Source organism: Choloepus didactylus, chromosome 2 (assembly GCF_015220235.1).
Source record: "Choloepus didactylus isolate mChoDid1 chromosome 2, mChoDid1.pri, whole genome shotgun sequence".
In the NCBI taxonomy this organism is placed as follows: domain Eukaryota; kingdom Metazoa; phylum Chordata; class Mammalia; order Pilosa; family Megalonychidae; genus Choloepus; species Choloepus didactylus.
In genome coordinates, this window is record NC_051308.1 from 247524169 (window position 1) to 247545837 (window position 21669).

Consider the following 21669-nt stretch of genomic DNA (forward strand, 5'->3'; position numbering starts at 1 on the left):
AAAGTAATTATGTAACCAACTATTTCTATGCTAGCAAATAGATTTGGGGTAAGAAGGGGGGGCACTTGGGCTCGTTGGGTCCATAAACATTATCTACAAGTAGAGTGTTTAATGAATACTAATATTTTTATTGTTACATGTGTCTTTTTAATCTTAAAAAAAAATCACGAGGCTCTTTTTACTGGAGAAAATAAATCAGGGGATAGGGCCATCTCACCTGGTGAGTGTCTGAAGATTAAACAGGTGTTACGGTGACACTACTGCTAACCAGGGGGAAAATTATCTTAAAAACTAAACCCATATAACTTCAATGCAGTCTTCCTCTCAGCCAGCAAATGCTTATCTAAAACAGGGCGGCGCTTCTCAGAACAGGGGCTTGGAAGACCGCAGGAAGTCTTAAAAAATGGAACAAGCTTCTTAAGCGCTAAATGAAGAGAGAAATCTTTAACATTTTTTAGATTAATTTCCCTACTGAGATTCGGGAAGGTGTGCAATGGATATATTACTTAGTGAAAATGCTCCTACTGTCTGTGGTGAGAAGACCACTGATTATGACAGTCAGCCTTTCTGTCTGCTTAAACCAGAGGAAACGTGTGCTGATTCTGACCAGTTCCGTACCCCGTCTGGGTGCGTGTCAAACGCCCGCCACCTGGACGCCCGGCTTGGGCACGGGAAGTCCCAGCGCAGCTGGCCCATCACTTACACGGGCTGACAGAGACACTCCATAAAAAACCTATACCTGTCCATTTGTTGGAATTTTCATAACCCACCAGTTACTCAGAAGATTTTAAGGAATGCTGTTATCAGTTCACAGTCTTTTCAGAGCATTTGTTTCCTCGCAAATACAGTCAAAAGCAGGAAAACATGGTCCTTTAGGGTCTTCCAGCTTAAAAACACTTCTAAAAGAAAATAATCATCCACCCTTTCTTGTTTGTTTCCTTTCGCTCAGCATTCTTTAAAAGGCAACCAGGGAGATGTGGTGTGTGTGTGTTTTGAAGTCACAGTTGCCCGCCCACCCTTCTCACTGGGTGTCGCGGGCCCGGTACTGTGCGCGGCCGTCACAGACCACGCCTGTGGCCGTGTCGGTGGAGGGCGCCTCCTCTCCAGGGAACGGTCCAGAACTCCAACTGGGGGGGCACCCTGAGCACCTGAAATGCAGCTCACACGACACGCCAAGTTGTGAAGACTGAGTAGGAAAAAAATAAAATGTAAAATATCAATAAAACTGTATTAATTGCATGTTGGAAATGATATCTTGGCTTAAGATAAACTTTATCAAAACTGGTTTCACTTGCTTCTTTTTACATTTTTAATGCGGCAACTACAATGTACAGTTCTCCATGCGGCTCATGCAACACGTCTAACTCAGGAGAAGACACTTCCCAGGCATGGGCAGACCCAGGACTTTAAGATGTGACTAGATCCGGCTGCTCTTGTTTTCTAAAAAATGTGCATAGATGCAGCGTCCAACCTCAGCCACCTACAGCCACACAAGCATCGTCAGCTACGAACAGCTCAGAATCCACTATCCATGAGCAACACTTATGAACAATTTATGGTTGTTAGAAAACAAAACTTAAAATAGACCAAATCATACTACAGTCTAAGACAATATTTTCAGAGTAAACTTTAAAATTTAAATTAGTAACTTAAGGAAATGTTTAATGCAGCTCCTTAGAGCTTGCTCCAAATTCTGATTTCTGCATTCTTGGTCATCAGCAGTTAGTGGGGGTGAGGTGGGGGGAGAAGAAGGAATAAAATCTCACAAGTAGATGGTAAGTAGCTGAGCGTAATTGCAACATAGAAAACAATCCGATTAGAATTCAATAATAACAATAGTTTTGCTTTATTTTTTTTATTTGCCAAAACCACTGCTGCCCCAAGTGAACTGTGGGAAGCTTATGGGTTTTTCGTTTGTTTTGAGAAGAGATAATTTCTTTTTATTGAGGCAAAATTCAAGTAACATAAAAGTCACCATTTTAACTATTTTAAAGTGTAAATTCAGTGACTTCCAGCACATTCTCAATGTTGTACAACTATCACTGATTACAGAACATTTTCATCACCCCAAAAAGGAACCCATACCCCCCAGCAGTCATGCCCCGTTACCCCTTTCCCCAGCCTCTGCCAACCACTGATCTGCTTTCAGTGGCTGTGGATTTGCCTATTATGGACAGGTTGTAGAAATGGAATTCTACGATGTGTGGCCTTCTGTAGCTAGTTTCCTTCACATAACAGGATGTTTCCAAGGTACCAAGTTGTAGCATGTATCAGTAAATCACTCCTACTTATGGCAGAATACTATCCTTTTGTATGAGTATGCCATATTCTGTTTATCCTTTCATTAGTTAACAGACATCTTGGTTGTTTCCCCTTTCTGGCTATTGTGAAAAACACTGCCATAAATATTCATGTATGGCATTGTTTTCAATTCTCCTGGGATATACATTTCAGATAGGAATTCCTTAGTCATGGTGTATAATAATCCTTTCAAATCTGCTGCTGGATTGGTTTCCTAGCATTTTGTTGAGGATTATCATGTGTACTTTTTAGGGACACTGTTCTGTAGTTTTCCTTTCTGATGCTGTCATTGGCATTAGGGTGGCTTATGTTTTTAAGTTACGCACAATCTTAAGGAAATACTTCTTGCTGTTATTTAAGTAACAGATATTTCTGAGAATAATTTTATATAAAATCAGGTATTTTAGAATAGTTTATTCATTTGGGGGGGCAGGACAGTAACTAATACACATTAAATAAGTCTGATTAGAGAAAACCACAAGAAGAAAAACTTAAGTCTTCCTTATTTTTACTGAGCTGTCCTAATCTTTAAAATGCTGAGATCTGAAATTCCTACCGTACATGGAGAGGCTCTGATCTCTCTATGGCTCTAGATCTCAGAAAATCCCATTCTCTTTTCCCAAGTTCAAGAAAAGGTCCCAATGGTGTTGGTGTTTCTCACATCCCCTGGGCTTCCTGAGCACAGAACGGCCGCTGGAGAGAAGCGCTCAGGCTGCCTCTGACAGGTGCCGTGCAGACACACACTGTGTGCTCTGGAGTGCGGGTAGAACCAACCTCGGAAGCAAAGGCTACAGCACAGAAGAGGCCACCAGAAACCTCGGAGGAATGGACAAGCCCATCTCAATATACTGAGGATATACTTTTTCTTTAAAAGTCCACCTTTTAAGAGATGTTTATTAGGTGCAAAATCTCTATTATTTGTAGCACACTATATAATTTAGCTTGCGTGGTCAGTTTATTCAAACACCATAATTACACGGAACTTTGAATAGGGAGTGAAATCTGGTTGGTTTGTACAGGTTAGTGTGAAGCTCCGATACATCCAGAGTAATCTGGGCAGAGAATAAAAATGTATTTGAGAAATCCCCTTGAGACTAGGGGAGACTGTGGAAATACAAAACTTCCCCACGTGAGGAGTTACTGATATTCTCACAAACATTGAGGACCACCAATTTAGAAGGTCGGGCCCTCAATCTTGGGGCTTGCCTTTATGAAGCTTGTTACTACAAAGAAGAGGCTAAGCCTACTTGAAATTGTGCCTGAGAGTCACTGTCAGAGAGTCTCTTTTGTTGCTCAGATGTGGCCTCTCTCTACGCCATCTTTGCAGGTAAACCCACTGCCCTCCCCGCTACATGGGACATGACTCCCAGGGACAAGCCTGGACTTGGCATAGTGGGATCTAGAAAGCCTTCTTGGGAAGAGAAATGAAACAAAATAAAGTTTCACTGGCTCAAAGATTTCAAATGGAGTTGAGAGGTCATTCTGGAAGGCATTCTTATGCGCTTATATAGATATCCCTTTTTAGATTTTAGTGTATGGAACAGATAGAAGGAAATACTTGAAACTGTTAAACTGCAACCCATTAGCCTTGATTCTTGAAGATGACTGTATAACTATGTAGCTTACATTGTGTGACCGTGTGATTGTGAAAACCTTGTGGCTCACACTCCCTTTATCCAGTGTATGGACAGATGAGTAGAAAAATGAGGACAAAAAGTAGATGAATAATGGGGAAGAATTGGGGATGGGATGTTTTGGGTGTTCTTTTTCACTCTACTTTTTATTCTTATTCTTTTTTTGTGGTAATGAAAATGTTCAAATACTGTGATGATGAATGCACAACTATATAATGGTACTATGAACAACTGATTTTACACTGTAGATGATTATTTGGTTTGTGAATACATCTCAATGAAATTGAATTTAAAAAAAAGTCCACCTTTTTTTCTCTCACTCTCCGTATCACTAGTGTGAGACATAAACAACTACTTCTATTAAATGACACTCTAGAAAATATTCATTAAAAATGTTACTTCAAGACATTGGAGGAGGGTAGAATGAATTTCTTTTAGACTTACTACTGCTCTCCTTTTAAAAGTTCCTGAGTTCTGCAGTTTAACATTATACATCAGTCACAGACTGGAATTTATTTTTTAGAATTTCTGCAAATGCTATTCTTGTACACTGCGATTTAATAATGCAGGTTTATTTTTATCTTCACTTAGATCTGTTTGCCCTATTTAGTGACCAATCAAAAGCTGTAGATTCCAATAATCACCACCAGGGAACAACCCCTTTCCCTTCCCAAATCACAAATAATCAGGCACACCTAAAATCCTTCCTCCTTGTTGCTGGGAATACTCTTTATTTCTTTAAAAGTTTCCTTCCCTCAACTTACAAGCCGCAGTAGTTAGAGGAGGGAGGTAGACACGACAGTGACTATAGTGATCAAAATAATGTCACAAAACTACTTCCCAAGGTTAAGAATTAAAGTACAAAAAAGTGTTTACAAATTCTACAGCAACATTCTATGTACATGCAAATAAATTATAATCCACTGGAAAATGCATCCCTACAAATGGTGTGCTAGGCTGCAGATGTGAACCTGTACTTACTTCACCAGGGCAAGTTAAGAGTCAATTTCAATCCAAAATATGGAACAGCTATTCTGTGACCTCTCTTTCCTAAGACAGGTAACTTTGGACCTGAAATCTGAAAACTAATAAAGCGAAACCCACGTGTAGCTACGTACTCGAATTTGGTTTTTGAGTTGCTCGGCCTCCTGCCGCAGCTGGTCAAGTTCACTCATCTTCTGTCCCCAGTGCTTGGCAACGCCACCTCAAAGGTCTGAGATCTGAAACAGAAGCACAAGCACCACCACATTAATAAACAACTGCTGAGTAATTTAATGAAGTGGGTGATAAAAGGAAACAAATTTTAAAAGCTATGGTAAATCAGGGCATTTTTAATTATAACTTACAAAACGTCTAAGAATTCATCCTAATTTTTAACTTTAAAAATGCCTTATAAAATTACCTTGCTTTGTATAACATGAATGTTTACTATACTACTGAAAATATGGTGGTGTATTCAAAAAGGAAAAATTCTGGTAAAAAGTATTTCTCATGAAAGGATATGGGTCTCACTATGAACCCAAGACTAAGCCGGAAGCTCCAGGTAAAGCATTTAGAGTAGCTCCCACGTGAAAACCCAGAGGCAGGTACTCTGGAGAACAGAGTGCGGTGGCAGCCTGGCAACCCAGCACCTTGAAGCCGCTTCGACAATCCTGAACCTGCGACGGGAGCAGAGCTGTGCGAATGCCCGCACGGCAGCTCTGAAGGGCGCACGGTGATGTCTGGCAGTCCCCTAAAGTGGCCCCGCGGGCCCAGTGTGCTCAGGGCCAGCCCCCAGCCTCAGATGCGGGCCGGGCTAGGTTCGGGACCCCCCGCCTGCCCGGGCCCCTTCCACCCTTGCCTTAGACAGCTTTCCTGAAATCAGTCAGAACCAACTGTGCTGTGAACCAAGACTTGCTTTCCCAAGGGAATGGTAGAATCGGGGCTGCATTTCTGACTGAGAATCTGGCAGAAAAGTCAATCATAAAGATGACCCATTTATCACAGGGCTGGGTACAGTCACCAAGGGTCCCTCCTCCCCTACAGAGGCGAGTGCTCCCACAGGCAGACGTGGCATATGCAAAGGCCGCCTCGATTTCCTATGCAAATACACAGGGGAAAAACATTTACCATCACATATCCTGTGTGAAAATCACATGGTTGACACAACGTACCTCCGATAAGAGTAACTGTACATTTTCTTGGGATTGAAATACTGTGGGGGAAATTATCTGGGTGGCCAAGAGACACTGTTGGATAAACTTGCCCATTCTGCACAAAAGCATCCCAGTCCTAACCCTGGTCCACGTGCCGAGGGCTTCATCCAGAAAGGCATGTGCGACAGCAGGAAACATGGAGGGGCCTCTCTCCAGTCCGCGGCAACCCCGGAAGCAGGGTCGGCTGTGGGCCTGAGGCAGGCTGCGGACCGGCCACTCGCCCCCACTGTACCTGCAGAGAACCTCAGTGGCCTGGGACGCTCGGCCTCCGGGGCAGGGCTAAAACGTGGGGTGGGAAACGCTTCCCTGCCAGGCTTTTTTCTCTTATGTGGTAATACTGGTTAATTCTTCTTCCACTTTTCATGTATAAATTCTAAGGACTGCAGTCTATGGACATTAGCGTTTGAAACGATAAAACTGCCAACAGGACTCAGCATCACATTTGAAGCGGAGAGCGCCTGGCTGCGGCCCTGTGCCCACAGACCCCCCTCTGCTGGGCTCCCCACGATGACCACACTCGCCACGGACACTCCGAAGCCACATTCACGGAAAACGCTGCCGACCTGGGGGCAGTTCTGCTCTGGCAAACCCAACCCATGAGCACGCTCACACTTTATAGTAGTTCTTTGTAGAGAAGCTACTTCATTCAGTCTTCCCAAACTCAACACGAAGAGAAGTACCAGCCAACGCTGTCACAGGGAGTTGTGCACTGGATGAAGCTGTTAGTTGTAGTCAACACACAAAATTTCTGATTCTAATTTTAAACACTAAAAAGCTAACACCTAACATAGAGGTGAACAGAAAGCATTTTCTGAGACAGCTCAGAAAATTACATTCCTTGTGGCCAAGGGTACTCAGGTAAAGGGTGGAATTTGATATTATGTGATTTAACTCCTGAGATCTTAAATTTAAATTTTTTTTTAATGTAAGATTCTTTTCACACATTATAGAAGAATGTGCACATGACAATCACCCAAATGTACTGCTTTAGAGAAATCAACTTACTGAAAACCTAAGTATCTTTTAAAATGAGAAGCTACATTTAACTCATTCACCTCAGAAATTTCCAGAAGCAATCACACTAGGAGCTGCTGACTTTCACATTTAGTCACCTGCACAACGAGCAAAGCCAGACGACGCTTGTCTTCCTCTAGGCAGCGGCAGAGGCTCAGCGCTGCCTTCCCGTTGTGCTCCACTGCAACCGCCGCCCACTGTGGATCACAACCAAGCAACTCACAGTCCGTTAACTCTTCAGGAAAAGGTCCTCCTGGGTCCTACCAGCAATGCACGCACGCACCTGTGAGGCCTCCACCCCTACGAGGCCCTGGTGAGGACGGCGGGTCTAGCACTGGGCATTCACACTTCTAAATCACACTCTCGCACGTCCTAAAACCAAACACGCACGGAGAAGCCCCTTGCTGACGGACCTGCCCGGCTCAGTGACCACGGAGGGCTGGGCTCTGGGCCTTGCGCACCCGAGGGGGCCGGGGTGGCCAGGCGTCCGTGTCCAGTGGGCACCGTGGCCGCGGGTGGACCCTGGCCGGGCCTGGCTGGAGGGTGCGGAGGGACCGGTGGTGCCATCACCACCCAGGATGTGGAAGGTGCGCGCGTCCCAGCCTCCGCGGACCCCCAAGTCCACCCCGAGGGCTCGCCACTTCCTTGCTGTGGAGACCCGGCCAACGAGACAAACCAGGCTCAGAGGGATGGAGAAGGCCGGCCTCTTGCGCACCCAAGGACAAGCACCGTCCCCCGTGCCGCAATCCCGTTTCCGGATACAGAGCACGTGTTGCTGCTTTTGGGAAAAGGAGCAGCAGTGCTGAGGCAGCTTGCACTTATCACGTTAACTTCTATATTTGCTTTGGTTTCCCACCCCTCACAACCCAAAAGAAAGTTAAAAGAGACTAAGAGGTTATTTGGTCTTTGGGATCAAGGGCTTCTAGATTTTTTCTACTTTTCAGTTTAAAAAAAGCTAACTGATGTTAATTTTAAAAAGTTACTAGATAACCATTAAATATCACTAAAAATAACAATGTAATAATAGCATGGAAAATGTTTGATCTGTTACATGAAAAGCAGTATAAATTTGCAAGTAGTAAGACTTAGCTACATTAGAAGACCAAAAATGCACCTAATTAAAAAACATTAAAAAAGACGACTACATTTGTTAAAACTACTGGCCACGTCTTCTCTCCATTTGCCGCGTTTGGCAGCGCAGTCGTGCTGCTCCGCGGGGAAGCCCAGGAAGGAGCCTTACCCGCTCCGCTCCGCGCCGTCCGCGCCGTCCTCGCCGGCGTCCCTCGCCCCGGGCAGCGACCTGGGCGTCTTCTCGCCCCGCTAAGCAGCCGCCGCCTGACTCAGCGACCCCGCCTAATCCGGGGACACCCTGCCGGGCTCTGACGTCTGCTCTGTGTGACCCACATCTGCCACTATCGTTTATTAAGAACTTCTGTTTCAGAAAGGTTTTTCACAGAAACTGAACTGCAAAGAGAGTACACTGAGCCACAGGCCCCTACTTTAGATTAAGTCCAAAATCCAAAATCTCTGGAAGTACACTGATTCACGCTCACGATGCGCTACGCTCCAGCCCCAGCCCCCCCACTTTGTGGTTCACACAGTGCACCTCACCTCCCTCTATCCTGGGGACCCCTGGAAGCTCTTGAGAGGGCCCTATGGGGTTCCCCGTGGCCACCTGGCTACTTACAGTCACCAACAATGACACTCAGGGTGCAAGTCTGCTAATGACAAAAGGGGGTTCAGCTATCAAAAGTAAGGTCAAGTTCTCGACCTGCCGCACACAAGGCACACAGTGCTCACCAAACCACTCTTCGTTCTGGTCTGTTTATTGCAACACAGAAGTGGGGCTGCCTCCCTCACAGGGTGAGGATGAAGATTAACCGGGCGGCCAACAGAAGGTGCCCCGAAGCCTTTCGGGGGTTTAACTAGGGTGCTTTCCTCTCAACAGGCTGCAAGGAGGGGGCATGACGGGTCACCAGACACAAACACGTGGTCCACAAGGGCAGCGGCCAGCCGGCCAGCATGCCTGAGCGACGGTGGGCAGCACCGCCAGACCCAGGCCTCTCTCCCAGGCGCACGCACAGCTGACATCTGCCAGGGCAGAATCGTGCTTGCTGGCTCAGCCTCACAGCCCACACTTCCCCTCCAGGGCTAAGCAGCACCTGAGTGAGAGGAGCTGGCAGGAGGCGTTTAAACCAACTTCCATCAGCTTTTCTTTTATTTCCAAGTCCAGGCTAATCTCCAAAATCAAGATAGTGCAATCACAGATGAAATTAAGATGGTGCAAGTCCGAAGTATTTGAACAATGCAATGAGCAATAAGTGCACAAAGATACATAATCGATCAAGGATAATGTCCGAAAACTAAGTGCAGAGTAACACACATTGTAGACACTCTGGAACACGCCCACAGGGCGGGGAGGGTGCTCCTTTATATCGGGTGACAACCAAGCCGAGGACAGACAAGAAAAAGGAACAGTATCCTTGACTGAGATATATTTTTGCAATGGTAACAACTCTCAGAATCTTACCTTTTAACAAGTTTGATGGCAGCTTTGAAGTAGTTTTACAAAACAGTGAACCTGATCAAACCTCTGGGAACAGGAACGTGTTAAACGGCAGGCAATCAGCAACACCAGACTGTGGGAAACACTACACAATCAATAACCTGGTTATTATTTTTAACGAATAAATTTCAAGGAAAAAAAAGAGCGGTAGAGAGAGAAGGAAGAAGGATTTACAAATTAAGTACTTAAAAGACCTACCAACCATCCAGAATGAAGCCCTTCCTTGAAACCCATTCAAACCAGCTGTCATGCCAGCCCAGACCAACACAAGGGCAGCAGGCCACCCTGGAGACCAGCACATGGCTGGCGTGTCTGGGATGCAAAGGAGACCGTCACTGTTCTCAGGTGTGATGACACACTGTGTCTGTTCAATGCTCTCAGGTGTGACAATACACTACATTTGATGTGTCTTCAACTTTCAAAGACATGCTGAAATACTGATGAATAAGGCACTATTGTCTGGAATGTGCTTCAAAATAATGCGAGAGGGAGAGAATGTGTGATGCATATAAACAAGTTCGGTTGCAAGCTGGAAACTGCTGAAGTTTTGAGATGAAGAGTTCCTTATATTTTCTGTTTCATACCTTTCCATTAAAAATAGTTTTAAGTGAGAGCAGCAGCAAACCTTGTCCCAAGGCAGCACTGAGCCCGCCAAACAGACACCAGGAGCAGAAGTTTTATGGACAAGAAGTTCTTGTGGAACTGAAATGGCGGCAGACATGTTCAGGGAACATTGTGCGGACCTGGCCCCTTTCTGAATTCTGAGACAGATGAATGTGTGATGATGGCAACCAGTGGGCACCCACGGGAGGGTGGTGACCAGAGGAAACGGCACCGCCCAGGGGGAAGCCTTGCTGTAAAGTATAAATGAGGGCTCTGTTCCGCAGAGAAATCAGCTACTTCCATGTGTCCCTCGCCACAGGGCCTGATTTACCATGACACAAAAATCAGGTTGTGTACATTCTTCAAATTAAATTTGTTAAAAAAATACATTTTAAAAAACATTGGGGGACTTTGGATCCCGAGTCAAGATCCTAAGGTACAGACTTTTGGGAGATAATCAAGAAAATGTGAATATGTTCTAGGTATTTGGTGGCAAGAAGGAATTGCTGTTCTTTTGTTAGGTGTCAGAATGAGACTGTTGCTATGTCAATTTTTAACAAGTACTTAGCTGCCGGAAATGCTTAGTATTTACGAGTAAAACCATATGCTTTTAGGATTTGCTTGAAAACCCTTGGAAGGAAAGAAGGTTGGTTAAACAAAACCAGATACCTGTATAAATGTTGAGGCTGGATGACTGGTGATGCGGGTTTAGCATAACATTGTTTTTATACATATAAATTAAATACATTTAATTTATAAATTAATAAACACTTAATAAATAAAAATATCAGTATTTTTTATATTGTTTGACTCTCTTATCAGCATTTACTGAATTTTTAAGACAAATACACCTATATACCTTAAGAACACGTCTGCCAGAGCAATTCGCCAAGATGAAGAAAGAAATAAAAGGCATCTAAGTAGGAAAGGAAGAAGTAAAATTGTATTTTGCAGATGATATATTTGGAAAATCCTGAGAAACTGACAACAAAGCTACTTGAGCTAATAAATTCAGCAGAGTGGCGGGATACAAGATTAATGGACGAAAGTCAGTAATGTTCTTATACACTAGCAATGTCCTAACTGAAGAGGCAATCAAGAAAAAAATTCCATTCACAATAGCAACTAAAAAAAATCAAGTACCTACGAATAAACTTGACCGAGAATGCAAAAGATCTCTGCTCAGAAAATCACAAAATGTTACTAAAAGAAATCAGAGGGGCATTCACATCTATTCCTGAGCTGTAATGGTAATCTCTAAATTCCAAGATGCTGAGCTCTTTGTGCATAACCTGGTTGGTCTCTGGAACTTTGGGTATCTGTGTGACACCTGAGACTCAGAGATAGAGCTTGGCAGTCATGTCAGTATCACCTCAGGTAGCAACTGTTAAAAAAGAGATACGACTTCAATTAGAGATATGAATGAAGCAGATCTGGTTAGAACTAAGGAAAACAGGTCAAAGGGTAAAGGACGATGCTTTGTTGTAAAGACTGTGTCTTAAAACTTCAACTTCTCTGTAAGGCCAAGGGAAGACATGTTTATTTGGTGCAGGATCTATATTTCCTGTAGTACACTAAATAATTTAAGCTGTTACCGTCAGTTTATTCAAACACGGTAAGTTCTTGTAACTTTGAATAGAAGTGGGATCTGGTAGGTTTGTACAGTTAGTGTGAAATCCTGATACATCTCAAAGTAATTTGGGCAGAGAATAAAAATGTATTTGCAGGGCTTCCCTGAGGAACTAGGGGAAAATGTGGAAATGTTGGACTTCCCCACCTGGGTTATTACTTATATTCTCACAAGCATCAAGGACTAACAATTTAGTAGGATGAGCCCTCAATTCATAAAGGGACTTGCCCTTATGAAGCTTGTTACTGCAAAGGAGAGGTTAAGCCTACTTACAATTGTGCCTAAGAGTCACCCCCAGAGAGAGCCTCTTTGTTGCTCAGATGTGGTCTCTCTCTCTCTAAGCCAACTCGGCAGGTGAATTCACTGTCTTCCCCTAAATCCCCCTGGCAACGGGGGAAATGACTCCGGGAATGAGCCTAGACCCAGCATCGTGGGATTTAGAAAGCCTTCTGGACCAAAAGAGGAAACAGAAATGAAACAAAATAAAGTTTCAGTGGTTGAGAGATTTCAAATGGAATCAAGAGGTCACTCTGGGGGGTATTCTTATGCACCGTATAGATATCCCTTTTTAGTTTTTAGTATATGTGAATAGCTAGAAGGAAATACCTGAAACTGTTGAATTACAACCCATTAGCCTTGATTCTTGAAGATGACTGCATAACTAAGTAGCTTACATGGTGTGACTGTGTGATTGTGAAAACCTTATGGCTCACTTCATCTATCCAGTGTATGCACAGATGAGTAGAAAAAATGGGAACAAAAATAAATGAATAATGGGGGGGAGTGTTTTGGGCGTTCTTTACTTGCGTTTTTATTCTTATTCTTATTTTTTTATTTCTTTGGAGTATTGAAAATGTTCAAAAATTGATTTAGGTGATGAAGGCACAACTATATGATGGTACTGTGAACAACTGATCGTACACTGTGGATGACTGTAGGATATGTGAATATATCTCAATAAACTGAATTTTTAAAAAAAGAAGTCAGAGGGGACCTAAATAGGTGGAAAGATATTCAGCGTTTGTGGATAGAAAGGCTAAACATCATTAAGATGTCAATTCTACCCAAGCTGATCTACACATTCAACACAATTCCAATCAAAATTCTAACAATCTACTTTGCAGACTTTGAAAAGCTAGTTATCAAATTTATTTGGAAGGGAAAGGGGCCTCAAATTGCCAAAAACATTCTAAAGAAGAACAAAGCGGGAGGACTTACACTTCCTGACTTTGAAGCCTACTATTAAGCTAGTGGCCAAAACAGCATGGTATTGGCACAAAGGTAGACTTACTGATCAATGGAATCAAATTGATAGTTTGGAAATAGACCCCCAGATCTATGGTTGACTGATTTTTGATAAGGACTGCAAAACCCCCAAACTGGGACAGAACAGTCTCTTCAACAAACGGGGCTGGGAGAACTGAATATCCATATCCAAAAGAATGAAAGAAAACCCCTACCTCACACCCTATATAAAAATTAACTCAAAGTGGATCAAAGACCTCAATATATGAGATAGTACCATAAAACTCCTAGAAGAAATATAGGGAAAACATCTTCAAGATCTAAAATTAGGAGGTGGCTTCTTAGACCTTATGCCCAATGCACAAGCAACCAAGGAAAAAAGATAAATGGGAACTCCTCAAAATCAAAAGCTTCTGTACCTCAAAAGACTTTGTCAAAAAGGTGAAGAGGCAGCCAACGCAATGGGAGAAAATATTTGGAAACCATATATCTGATAAGAGAGTGATATCCTGCATATTTAAAGAAATCCTACAACTCAACAAAAATAGTACAAACAGCTCAATTATAAAATAGGCAAAAGATATGAACATACATTTTTCCAAAAAGGAAATACATGAAAAAATGTTCATCTTCACTAGATAATAGGGAAATGTAAATCAAAACCAAAATGATACCATCTCACACCAATAAGAATGGCTGCTATTAAACAAACAGGAAACTACGAATACTGGAGAGGATGTGGAGAAACTGGAACCTTATTCACTGCTGCTGGGAATATATAATGGTGCAGCCGCTGTGGAAGAAAGTCTGGCGGTTCCTCAGAAAACCAGAGAGTGAGTTACCCTGTGATCCGGCAATTCCTCTTCAGAAGATCTGAAGACACGTGCGCACCGAGGTACACAGCAGCATTGTTCACAACTGCCGAAAGACGGAAACAATCCGAGTGTCCTTCAACAGACGAGTGGATAAACCAAATGTGGTGCACACACACGAAGGAGCACTGTGCAGCAGTGAGAAGGAACGAGGTCCTGAAACATGGCAACATGGATGAACCTTGAAGACATGATGCTGAGTGAAATAAGTCAGACACAAAGGGAGAGATATTGTATGTTACCACTAACGTGAACTCCCTGAACAATGTAAAACCAATGTCTTAGGTAGAATATAGGGGACCTAGAGATAGAGAGAAGCTAGTGAGGGGGAATGTCAACCTAATATGTACAGACATGATAATGAGGGTGACCTTAAGGTATGGGAATGGACAGGGGTGAGGATGGTTTGTTAATGAGATTATACGTAACAGCGCTGCACTGAAGGTGAACATGATCAAAAGTGGTTGTTTAAAGGCGTGTATTCCACAGATCAGCACCACAAATATAAGTGTTTGCATGATCAACTTCTCAGGTATGATACTGGTACAAAGAATTAGCAACTAAATGGTATATGGGAAAAATCACCTATTCCATACTAGGGACTATAGTAGGAATACCTTACTAGTACCACACAAAAACTAGGGATAAATAAACAAGGGGTGATAAGAGCTTTGGGGTGTTTTGGGTCATAAAAATTGTTTAAAATGGAGAGTGATGATGATTGCACAACTAAGTGAAGATAATGTGAGACACTGATTATTTATCTTGAACAGGACAAATGCTATATGAAATTAGGAGCCCTCTACTTGATAAATCAAGCCCTCGGTCTTGAGGCTTGCTCTTGTGAAACTTAGGGCTGTAAACAGGCTGAGCCTACCTGTAATGATGCCTAGGAGTCACCTTCAGAGACCCTCATTTGTTGCTCAGATGTGGACTTTCTCTAACCCAACTCTGAAAATAAATTCACCACCCTCCCCACTACGTGGGCTCCCAGAAATGAGCCTGACCCTGGCATCGAGGGGTTAAGAATGCCTTTTTGATCAAAAGGGGGAAAAGAAATACAATAACATAAGGTTTCAGTGGCTAAGAGATGTCACATAGAATCGAGAGGCTATCCTGGAGGCTACCCCTACACAAGCTTCAGCTAGATATGCCAAATGGCCACAGTATGACAAGCCCAAATCAACAGTAGCCCCCAAAACCCTAAAGAATACTCTAGTCCCTATCTGAGACTCTTATATAAAAGTTTCACTCATTAAGTTTATTTTTCAGAGACGTAAATCCTCCAGAGTATTCTTATGCCACATAATTCCCAAGACCCAGAGGCAATAGCCTCTTCAAGAACATCAACCAGATGTGTCCCTTTTTCCCATAATGTCGACAGCCCTTTTCAACATGAACAAGTTAGGGAGGTCAGTGCCCAGGTATCCCTGAAGACTGGGAAAGTGATTAAACTAGAGGAAGGGGTAGCAACAGATAAGAAAGAATTTAACAAAGGATACCTTTATATAATTTTTTATACATAAATGAATCTTTATATGTATATTTTTTTCCTTAGTTGCTAGGGTATTAGAATAGCTAGAAGGAAAGAACTGAAATGGTGCAACTGTAACACATAGCATCCTTTGAAATTTGCTCTATAGGTATTTGCTGAATTGTACATTGAAAGTTACCGCCTTTTTGTATACATGTTTTACTTCACAATAAGGAAGGAACCGAAACCGTGGAATTGTAACTCATTACATTCTTTGGAATTTGTTCTCTACCTACTTGTTAAATAGTCGTACTGTGAAAGTTACATTCCACAACAATAAAAAAAATAAAAGAAAAAAGACCACACCGGCCACCTTGCCCAGCACCCCCCGGGTGCCCGCGAGCGGCTCTTTGCAGGCTTTCCTGCGGGGACGCTGGGCTGCACTGTGCTTCCCAGTGCACCCAGACCATCCGGAGGGTGGGCTTTGGGGACTTACACATTCATGTTTCCAAAGTGATTTTCTTTAAAAAGTGGTAACGGTCCTACTAAGTCAGCTTCTGTCAAGCAGTTAGGTATCAGAATATTCAACAAGATGAAAGGTAAACCATAACCAGTGCATACATGGACAACCATGGTCATGAAGACTAGTAGAGGAAACCTAATGACATACTAAATCCTTATTGGGCTCTGGTTTAAGTATCCAGCAAATTTTTACATGTGTTATTTGAAAATGGATCTGCTCATTTTAAATTTTACTAGCATCAAGAGTGTTTAAACAGCCTACCCTCAACCAAGATATCTTCCTGAAATTCCCCTTTCTCAAATTTCTGATACAAATTTAAGAGAAAATTCACAGCCACAAACTTTAGTGCTTTTCCACTAGAGAATGTATACACAAGAGACTCTACTTTGCACTTACATAGTAAATGTATACGACCATGTATTAGTTTGCAAATAGAAAAATGAGATAAGGAAACAATCCTGCATGTCACTGCATCCCGGGCTCCTGACCCGTGGCCACAGCGGAGTAGCAGTACGCTGCTGAGGGTAACGTTAGTTCAGTTTAGCACATTTAAGAACACATATTCCCAAAACTTTTCAAATCTCACAAAACCTACGCAGCTAATGCATTAAGTCTCTGACAGCCAGATGCCATTTGCACTCGACCAACCAGCGGCCCGCCCTGGACTTGCATGGTGCCAGCCTGAGCTACTGCCCTCGGCATTCGTTTCCTGAGTTCCTGCCAGTCCTCAAGTGACCAAGGAGCCATCCTAAGATTATAGACAGCAAAAGTGATCACTTGTCTCCCACGCACCTGACAGCATCACAGGAAAGGACGCAGCCCCAAGGACAGAAGACTAGCACGTGCCTCGTCTTGCGACACAGACAAGGGGAACCGTTCCTGTGAGACGCCCACATCCCCACAGATGTCACGGCAGAGCAAACAAAGCAAATCCCAAACTGTATTTACGTAAACCTATAAACCAGAAGGCACTGTTCATGATTACCTGCTTACACAAGTTGTTTTGGGGCTGGTTTGCTACGGCACATTTTAAAAATACCATAATGAATTAACTTATAATTCAGGATATATTAAAATACATCTCTACATTAGGTCCACTGATAATTCCAAAACAAAGTATGTTACTGAAAGCCTAAAACTTTTCAAAATACAGTTATACTACTGTTACTAATAATTCTAAACTCAAACTTACTTATTTTTAACTGTAATACAAACACTATTTTGTGTATGTTGAAAAATGCTTGAACTAGAAGGGAATTTAAAACTTAAATCCATACAAACAACCAAATTAAAAAATGGGCCAAGGATTTGAATAGATATTTCTCCAAAGAAGACATCTCATTGGACAATAAGTATTTGAAAAGATGCTCAACATCATTAGCCATTAGAGAAATGCAAATTAAAGCTACAATGAGATATCACTTCACACCCACTAAAAAAACAAAAATAACACACACTGGTGAAGACGTGGAGAAACAGGACCTCGTACATTGCTGATGGGAATGAAAAATGGTGCAGCCACTGCAGAAAACTGGTGGTTCCTCAGAAAATTAAACACAGAATTACCCTATGACCCAGCAACTCTACTCTTAGCTATACACCTGAAAGAACTGGAAGCAGGGACTCAGATACTTGCACACCGATGTTCACTACAGCATTATTCACGGCTGCCCGAAGATGAAAGCGCCCAAGTGGGAAGGATGGAGGCTGCCATAGCGTGGCTGAACCTTGAAGACATCATGATGAGTGAAATGAGCCAGGCACAAAGGACAAATATTTCATGATTTCTCTGATACGAAATGCATCACTGCTGAATGAGTCTGCCTTGTGGTTCATGATATGAAAATAGCCTGGAAGTAGACCAGTGGTGAAAGCTGCACAGTTTCATCAATGAACCTAATGGCAAAGAATTGTCCTTTACAATGGTTTTTATGTTAAGTATATTTCACTACAATAAAAAACACTTAAATGCACCTCATGTTTCTAGCTGAGAAGTTACCTAAGTTAGCCTGTTTATTCCCCACAACCTCTAACGACTCTCCTGGGAGCCTCTGCACAGGGCCTGGCGGTGGCTCAGGAGAAACCCACCCCCCTGCAGCGGAGCTTGGTGGGCAAGCGGGGGGGGTGGGGTGGGGTGGACGGGAGCGCTGGAAGGAAGAGGCGAGGTGAGGGGGGCTGAGAGACCCCGAGGAGGCCCAGAGCCTCTGGGGTAAGGTTATGACTGCAGTGCTGGGGCTCGGGCTAGGCAGTAAACACCCCCTCCCCTGCTATCCTCTGATCAAAAGACTGCCGAGAACGGGACAAGGGGGGACCTGGGGGAAGGAAAAGAGCGCTTGCTCCCTGGCTTCCTAGGCTCTGCTTCCAAAGCTGACTCCCAACTTCCCCCGGCAGCTCTGATAAAACAGAGAAGTGACTGTCAGCACCTCCCCGGGTCGTCTTCTACAGCACCCCGCCCGTCTGCCCCAGGAGGTCACAGCAGGTGAGGCGGCTTGTGGCTGCTTACTGACACCTGGCGGAGGCCAGTGACGTGACTCCACCTGAGCCTTTAGAAATGTCCAGTCCCTTCTCCTCCTGCGGGGACTCCCCACATCTCCTCTCCACCCTCCAGTTCCCACCAGGCAGTCACCTTCCGTGACTCCTCCACCAGCAAGACGCATCGGCTTGCACGAGGGACATTCTCCTTCCATCAGTTCACCTTGCGGCTCGGCTCGTGTCTCCTGCTTCTTCTATCACTTGTGTGGCTCCTTCTTCCCATTTGAAGGCCATGGCCAAGGTGGATCCATGATTTGAAAAGTAGGCCATGAGGTGAGAAATTCTTATGCACAGGCTGTACCAATAGTTATTGTTAACAATGGTGAAAGGTGGCCTAACTTGCAAACATGTTTTTGGGGGGGAAATCATGCTTCAACTGCATTAGCTTCAAGAAAGAAAGTGTACTTGTACAGAAGCTGGATGAAGGAAACATCAGTCAGAAAATTTAGGACAGTTCTTAAGGTTTTTACACACATCTTCAAAATCTCAGGGACGTCAACATCTTGCTCTTGGCGAGCACAGTCCGTCCCGGGCCAGGTCCTCTCCAAACCGTCTGACCAGCAATTCAGACTGGCAGCTGCTCACCACCCCCAAAGCGTGGTCAAAGGCAAAAGCACCAGCAACACATGTTAATTTCTTCTGTATCAGTCTTGATTTTCACCAGATAGTCCTGTGATTCTTCAAAATCAAAGTAATTCTTTTGAGCAGAGTTTTGCAATGGAAATAAGTGCAGTCTGTTTTCTGATAAGCTTGGTGTGAGGTTTGAGTCCAATTACAGTTCTCTTTTTTAAAAAATAAGCAGTGTTCCGAGTTTTACTCTATGAACATCTTACTCATTTCATTCACATCTGCTCACTAATAACCCAAGATGGGATAGAGGGATGTGATGGAAAAGGCTTGCTCTGAGGACAGGTGCCACAGGGTCCAGAAGAAAATGACAAAGGTGAACTGAGGAAACAGCTTTTAACATCCCTAAGGCTCCTGACAGGGTGAGGGGCAGAGGACACCACCATCTCTCTCGGGTCTGCACCGTGGTGCACTGAGAGCCCTGCTCTGTGATGGATGGTGGCACAAGCACGCATGTGTGACCTCACATCCTCTCGGGAGGCCTCTCAACGGTGCAGGAAGCTGCCCCAGGTGAGCTGGAGATCTAAAGCAGGCGGCTCCAGAGTTAACCAAGCTGAACCCTGATGCAGCCCAACTAACTGGTGGTGGTCAAATTTCCACCCAGAGAAAAATCCCTTTCTGGATCACTGCTCTCTCCTACCACCCCGTCAGGGCATGCTCACTGCTCACGGTGCGATGAAAGCTGACACCTCCACAAGTCTGACCTGCACAAATGCTGAAAGCTGCTGCTTTACATGGCGGATGCTCCGTCTGGAACAAGCCATCTTAGTTCTTCCATTTCTAGAGGAAGCCAGTGTGTCCAACGGAAATACAATGCGAGTCACGTAGGTAATTTAAAATTTTCCAGGAGCCACATTAAAAAGGTAAAAAGAAACAGGTGAAATTAATGTTGATAATTAAACAGTTTCAACATGCAATCACCATTCTCCTTCATTTTTCACACTAGAGCTTAAGAAATCCAGTACGTGTTCAGGACACCTCAATTCGGACCAGCCACGTTTCAAGCGCTTCCAGCTACTGTAGTGAAGGGCAGCCCTGAGCCCCCCCGATGGCGAAACCACCAAGTTCCCCTTCACACTGAACCAGCTCTCAGCTGCCCATTCCCGCCCCAGATGCTCGCTGGGGGTCAGCTCCCTGCACCGCCTTTCTCCCCGCCCAACACCGTCTCCAGTTCTCCCAAGTAGGACACGGGAAAGACGGCGGGCTCTGCCGACTCCGCAGCGGTTCCTCTCCACCATCTTTCAAGTCCCTTCGCTTACTTCCCAGGTGCTGGCCACAAGGAGGCAACCACAGTGATCACAGTGTGAGGTCACGAAGCATCTGAAAGTCGGGCAAGCCAGGTGAGAACAGGTAAGAGTTACCCTCGTCTCAGTCACCTTTTGTCTCTAGAATCGCAGAGAACGGCTACTGGCCCCTTTCCCGAGTCGTTTCGTCCTGTGCGTCAGGGAAACGCGTCTGTTCTGCTCTGCCCTCCTTCCGAGTCTGACCTACCAGCCTGTAGCCTTTTTGCTTTCAGGGCCCAGCATAGAACCCAGCACACAGAGGTGACCAAAACCTGTTCAAGAACAACACCTGCGAACACCTTCAGACAAAACAGGAAGTCCCACCATAATGACCTCAGGGTCCACCTTTACCCGTAAGCGATGCATTCGTGTAGAAGCAACAGCTTCTGATCAGAAGAAAAGCAGACAGGGAAAGGTGCTGGGGTTGTGGCTTAACTCCAAGCACCTTAACAGAGGGCCTAAAATCCCCCAAGTTTGAGGGAAGCACCTGCTCTTTACCAGGTCATCTGCACTCCAATAGGGAGAAATAATACTTGTCTTCACCCTTCCTTCCTGCAAACTCTGATTTCCTACAGAGCAAGGCCCTCATGGCATTTGCACGCCCAGCCCACCAGTGGAGCCTGGGTGTTTGATGAACCTCCTGGCTGGGGGCAACATGGCATTTCATGGCTGGAGAGGGCTCCAGGGCCAGCCCCTGGGGTTCCGATCCTGACTCTAACTCTTGCCACCAGTGACCTTCGGTGAGTTTCCAAACCTCGCTCTGCCTGTTTTTGCCTGAGTGAAGTCAGTCGTGTTTCCCAGCATGTGCTCCACGGGTTAGAGAACCCAGAAGGCACCTGGAGCCAGGCCCAGTGCACACCCAATGGGAGGTGACGCACGGTGTCCTCCTTTAGCTGCCATGCTTCCCACCAGGAGCCAGCAGAGCAAGCCTTTGAAAGAAATGTAAAATCTGGTAAACAGCAACAACCACCACTGCTGAGAGTCGTTAGGCAGAGGTGAGATCTGTGTCTACTTTCCAACGGTCTTCAATTATTCAGTTAGTTTCAAATAACTCACAAACAGTGAGCTGCACATACTGAAAGTCACACTGCGGTGCACTCTGGTGTATTACACCTGTGAAATCGTCACCATCATGACACACAGCCATCACCCCCAGAAGTCTCCGCGTGC

The 21669-nt window shown here is 44.4% G+C and overlaps 1 protein-coding gene across 2 annotated transcripts in view; it reads right to left on the reverse strand.

The window, feature by feature from the left end:
- Positions 1-5161, reverse strand: part of GNB1 (G protein subunit beta 1) — a 32098-nt gene extending 26937 nt beyond the window's left edge. For both annotated transcript variants that reach the window (XM_037828809.1, XM_037828808.1), the window contains exon 1: positions 5054-5161. In XM_037828809.1, coding sequence (XP_037684737.1) covers positions 5054-5110 — 57 coding nt within the window. In that variant the 5' untranslated portion in view covers positions 5111-5161. The remainder of the gene's footprint in view (positions 1-5053) is intronic.
- Between the last annotated feature and the right edge of the window lie 16508 nt (positions 5162-21669).